Source organism: Melospiza melodia, chromosome 2 (genome assembly GCF_035770615.1).
Source record: "Melospiza melodia melodia isolate bMelMel2 chromosome 2, bMelMel2.pri, whole genome shotgun sequence".
Taxonomy (NCBI): Eukaryota; Metazoa; Chordata; class Aves; order Passeriformes; family Passerellidae; genus Melospiza; species Melospiza melodia.
Window position 1 is genome coordinate 86,251,823 of NC_086195.1, and position 6,000 is coordinate 86,257,822.

At 41.8% G+C, this 6,000-nt stretch overlaps 1 protein-coding gene across 1 annotated transcript in view; it reads right to left on the bottom strand.

The window, feature by feature from the left end:
- The window catches only part of CCDC169 (coiled-coil domain containing 169), a 28,774-nt gene extending 22,774 nt beyond the window's left edge, over positions 1–6,000 (bottom strand). Inside the window, 1 exon segment of the mRNA XM_063149175.1 lies at positions 5,924–6,000. Coding sequence (XP_063005245.1) covers positions 5,924–6,000 — 77 coding nt within the window.

The following is a 6,000-nucleotide window of genomic DNA, read 5'->3' on the forward strand; positions in this document are numbered from 1 at the left end:
TATCTTGTCCATTCTTAAATGTATTGAAAAATGGTTACTACGGTGGTTATTACAGTGCCTTTAAAACAATGAAGCATTTCTACTTTGCAAATAAAACTACTTCCACAAAAACCCAAGACTGACATTTCCTAAAATATAGTAATTTTCTTGCCATCTATCAGAATTAAAAAAAATGTAGAGGGGACACTGACTCTAGATTTTCATCTAAAAGAAGATGCCCAATGAGTATGTTTTTTAAAACAAGAATATGCCTGAGAGATGTGCTATGTGAAATTCTGTATTAGTTCTTCATTTTGACTTACTGCTCAATGATTAATAGTCATTTCCTAAATTGCACCCATATTAAATTCAATCAAAACAAATTATGTTTTATGACTATCAGAAAAGAAAGTGAGTAATTAAAGTAAGATGAGTGTTAAAAAAAATACAGGACCTCAAGCCACCATTTTTTAGGAAAATATATTTTTGTCCATCTTGTATACTGGTCAGCCAGAAAGCTGAAAGGTATGATGAAAACCAGGCTCTTTCTGCCTTGGAAGGTATGATCAGAAGCAGAAGGTAGCAGGGGACTTTGACAAGAGCACAACCCAGCTGGCATGCTTCAGACAAGGCGCTGGGCGACTCTCATCCTTCAGAGTGGCCAGATGGTAGTTTAGTGTCTTACAAGGAACCCTATGATCTTGATCAAATCAAGAGGACATTACTGATAATTTATTGACCATATTCATGCTAACAGCCAGGGGGATGTCTATGGAGAAATGCTCCTGCCTGTGAGGTCTCAGGATGTCAGACCACACCAGGACAGGTGCAAGCAAAAAACACAATGCACAAAAGTGCAGAGGCAGTTTGTGGTTTTTGCCTTTTAAAGCCAGGTTTGGAAGGCCAACATTTCAAAAAAACAGTCAGTGGTTCTGGAGTACCTCAATTTTTCAGTGCCCAAATTAAGATATTCCAAAAGAACTGAGAACACAAACTCTACAAAGAAGGCCCTTTGGGAAATGCTTTACAATGCCAATATGATGACTGATGTCTTTGAAAACTTAGCCTAATTCATTAAATGAGAGAAAATTATTAGGCTGTAGTATTTGGGGGGGGGGGGGGGGGGGGAGTTGTTTAAAGGAGAGCTTCCATTGTCAACACAGATATTCATTTTCTGAACATGTCCACAAGAAACACTCTTCAATAAATAATTATCTAATCACTGAGAAATCAAATCTCTGAGGACAGAGATTGATTACTGAGAAATTGCATCACCTCTTGCACTCCTTGTGCTCACATTCGGTTGGTTTTGCACTCCTTGTGCTCACAATCACTTCTTTTTCATAGCTCGAAACAAAAGATTTCAACTGCAAGCTGCAGAAGCAAACCAACTGCTCATAGGGAGTTGAATAGGCAAGCTTGGAATAAGGAGGGCTGAAGAGCTGAAATTGCAAAGAAATATAAAGAAGAGTAATTTAAGGTAAGCCAAGTTTGTTTTCAGTGAAAGAGACACACTGGAGAACAGCAGGACAGACATTTTGAATGGCAGGAGGGAGGTGGCGCTTCCAAGCCCTCCTAGCTCCATTGCACTTTTTGTCTTTACCAACATTAAATTAACACAGGGGGCACATTGGCAAAAAATAGCTGGTAACTTGCTAGAGACAAAAAGGATAAGGTGAAACCCGGCCAAAGATAGCCTTGAAGCATGACTCAAAAAGCTTTAGATGTAGGAAAACCAAAGGAAATCTGATTGCTGCTGCCTGTTTTCTCCCACTCCAAATAAAAGAGGCAGATGGCTAGGAAGAAGAAAGACAAAATCTTACTACATTGCTGCAATCATTTCAACACAAATAGATAAGGTTTCTGCAAAGCAGATTTCTATCAACTTCTCAGAGCTTGGAAAAGAGGAAATTATGATGACAGTGAGTGCTAAAATGGGAGTTTTTAAAAGGAAATAACTCTGAAAATTAGAAAGAGTCAAAGCTGTAACCAGACCTGAGCTGCATCAAAATGAAATTGTTTTCATTTTCAAAGAAATCTCAACTAAGTGGTCAGGTGCAGAGGGAAAACACAGGAGAATAAACTCTTTAAATCCAGTGTTTCCAGTTTTCAATTTCTGTTACCATTCCAAGACTAGATAAAACATTTCTTTCATTAGATTTTATTATTCTTTCTGCGCCATTAATAAAACTAGAAGCCAAATTCCAATTATATTTTGTTCTGATGAGTATATGTACGAAAATGGTAGATTATCAGGCGTCACACTGTAATTTCTAAACTGACAGAAAGTCTTTTTTCCATGTGGCAACAGAAACAAGTTTTTAAAAAAATATAATTGTTATTCAACATTTAATAGTCCAGTAGCACCCAGAATGCATCCAGGGTAAAACCACTCTGTTTTAGGCAATGTATATTCAGTAAAATGCAATCCCTGCCCAGACAGAGAAGGGATGTAGAAATAAATAACCTGGAGAGGCTTGGTAAGTATTGCTGGGGTTTAATGTTAATTTTGCATTTTTGGAGTTATTTCTAATTGTGATAGGAAGTGAAGATCATGCCACGTATCTGTTAGTATGAATTTAATGCAGCTGTGTATAGCTGGCTACCTGCCCAGAGACTTGGTCTTTGCTTAGAGGGACTGCATTGCACTTTTTACCTGCAACCCCACATAGACATAAATAGTCTATTCAAGGCCTATAAATCTTCTCCATGTCAATGGACAATTTACAGTCATCACAGAAGAAAGCCTGTAAATCCTGAAACCTCACATTTAAGTTATCATGAGAACCTAACCACATCCTTGCATACTAAGCATAACAAAAAAAGCTCTTATGAAGAAAATGAGAAAAAAATATGCAGTTCTGATTGCAGGCTCTGATTGAAACTACAATAGAAAAGAAAATGCTAAATTGCTTTTTAAGGCTGTCTACAGGTGCTATTTTACTTGACAATGGCAGCCACTTAGGATGAAAACCATTTTCCTGCACGTTTTGCTACCCAGGTATGGATATCTGGAACATGTATCAGGCTAAAGGCTGCCTGGAGCGATTTTCTATAGTCAAGAGAAAAACTCAGGAGAAAAGTCAGGAGAAGCTCAGGGCAAGTCATCAGCTCTAGGGCATCAGTTCTATAACATAGCAGATCTTTACTGAGTCCTGTAGAAGATAAAATTCACAGATGCCTTCAGAATCTACGAACAGAGCAGAAACAATATTGCACAGTGCAGGGACACCACATGGAAGAGCACACACAGTACTGAAAGCTCGGACTCCTGACACTTGCAGTCAGCAGTGTGCTGGGAAAATGCTGCAGCTTTCCTGGCAAGGAAAGCCACAGGAAATGAAATCTCACAAGCTGAAGTAAAATACAATTCCATCAACATTACTAAGTAGCTGACATGCATAAATATATGTCTTTAAAACCTCTCTGTCTAGTAAGAAGTGCACTGAAGTATTATATGCCTTCTCTCTCTCTCTCTCCCAGAAACATTTGCCATTACATTTCCCAATCAAAACGTGCACTGAGTCTTGATCACAACAACACAGAGTCAGATTTGAGCTGACTTGCATTACAGTCAGAAAAAAATTTGAAAGATTTCACAGTACTACATCCACAATCATTGAGAATCAGTAGGTAGATTAGGAAGAGACCCCTTATGGACATGGATGATTCAATTTACTCTGTGAAGTAGAAATCTCTTCTTCATGACTGCTAAATGAGAGTGGTAGGTGGGCTGTTAGCAAACTGCCTAATTGGCACAACAATCAGATATGCCAGTAAAAAGAAGACAAGGGTGAAATGGCAGTGAAGGAATGCAGACATCTATCTGCAAGCCACTCATCCTCAGCTTACTTTCTGCCCAAGGGAGAGAAACTGGCACCTCCTAGGGTGTGAGTTATCTCATGCTAGAACAGCCGGGCTAAGTAGGTCAGATGAATCACACCTTCAAAAAGCTTTTCTGTATTCATTGACTACACATGCCACTGGTTTAGATGGAGATGTCTAACAAGCCTGGTCACTGGCAATTAAGCTGAATAAATAGCTCCTGGGAAACAGACAATAATAATACTGTCAATTTGCACACAATGACTTTCACTTGGACCTGAAAGTCTTTTACTGCCATCACCATAAAGGCTTTTATTAAACATATATTTTGCTTTTATCCATAAGTAAGTCACCACAACTCAACTTTTTACCTGATCATCATTAATAGCATGTGTCAGGTAAAAGAACTGGTGCATGCAGAGGACAACTGATCAACCTACCCTGAGACACAACTAAGTCAAGAGATTTATTAAAGGTCATTTGCTTACACATTGGTGCAAGCATGTCGAAACTACTTTTTGTGCCATTTTGAATACATAAAGTGCCATTTTGAATATGTTAGTACTTGGTTTTCTTTTTCCATTTATGACTGAACATTTTATAAAGTCCACAACTGCAGGACTAGTTTGAAGAGGTCTGCAGCTCAGACACTGAAAGAAACATTGTTCAGGTGAAAAATCAGTATGAATAGAATGCTTGAAAATGGTATGTAAATGTAAATATCAAGGGTCTGAATTAAGGCAGCACAGGAGCTTCTGACATTTCCTGTTTCCATTTATTAACACTCAAAAGGCAATCATGCTGTTCAACACAGGGAAAAATGTGTAGCTTCCTAAGCAAACTGGGGAAAAACCAATCCCACCAGGCACGAGCATCAACAATTATCACAGCACTGAAACAACTGCTGCTTTAGCAAGGGGACTGACTGCTAAAAGGAACACTTCCTCATCCCGGCAAACTACATGCAGAAATGCCGTACCTTACTTAGAGGTCTCAGAGATATTTACTGACCCTACAGACAAGTGAAAACCAGCTTTCCACTTTTACTCAACGTTGTAGAAAGAAGTGTCCAAAAAGGCACCTCATTCTCCATTTTATTTGTCTTCCCCCAGCGAGGCATGCACCCATGTAAAAGTCTTCTCTGTTTTTCCCCCAAAGTGGCTTCCCAGCCCAGTGTTCTGTGCTTGCCTTGGACACATATAATTCACTCCATAGTAGGTGATATGGGACTATGTTTCAGATTTGTGATGAAAACTGTGTTTACAGGACAGTGATGTTTTGGTTACCTTCGAGCATTGTTTACACTGGGTCAAGGCCTTTTCTGCTCCTCACCCCATGAGTGAGAGGGCTGGAGGTGCACAAGGAGTTGGCAGGGGACATGGCTGGGACAGCTGATCCCACTGACCAAAACAATATCCCAAACTAAATCATGTCACAGTCAGAAATAAAAACTAAGGTCTTGGGACTTGGTGAAGCTGCTTTGCCTCAGGAAAGGCACTGGTGGTGAACACCTGGAGGTTTTTGCATCAATTACTTTTCTTGCGTTTGCTTCCTTTTTGGTGTTGTTGTTACTTTTTAGTTATTAAACTGTCTTTGTCTCAACCCACGAATTATCTCTCTTTCACCATTCCTTCCTTCTCTGCTTCCTTTTTGGTGTTGTTGTTACTTTTTAGTTATTAAACTGTCTTTGTCTCAACCCACGAATTATCTCTCTTTCACCATTCCTTCCTTCTCTCCCCCATCCCACCCTCCGGGAAGAGAAGGAGCAAGCGGCTGTGTGGTGCTGAGCTGCCTGCTGCGGTTAACCACGGCAGCCGGCCCTATCTTGCTTTTCGTCTGACATGTTTTATCCCGCTTCTCCGGGCTCCCCGTGCCACTCGCATCCTTCCCGGCGCCCAGCAGAGCCAGCGGCGCTCCCCGCGCAGCCGAGCCGCGCTAAGGGGCTCTGGCCACATCGTGGGCCCAGCCCGCTCCCCTCGCCGCGGCGGCAGCCGCCATTTTGCCGCAGGGAGGCGGCGGGAGCGCCCCGCGGGCGGTGTTGCGGGGCTGCTCCCGGAGCCGCCGCCGAGCGCGGCCTTGCCGCTGTGCCCGGCATCGCCGCGTCCCCTGCCGGACTCACTGCTTCCGCCTCTCCCGCCCCAGCTCCAGCGCCAAGCACTCCGGCTCTGCCGGCCGCCGGCCGCCGCCTTCCCCCAT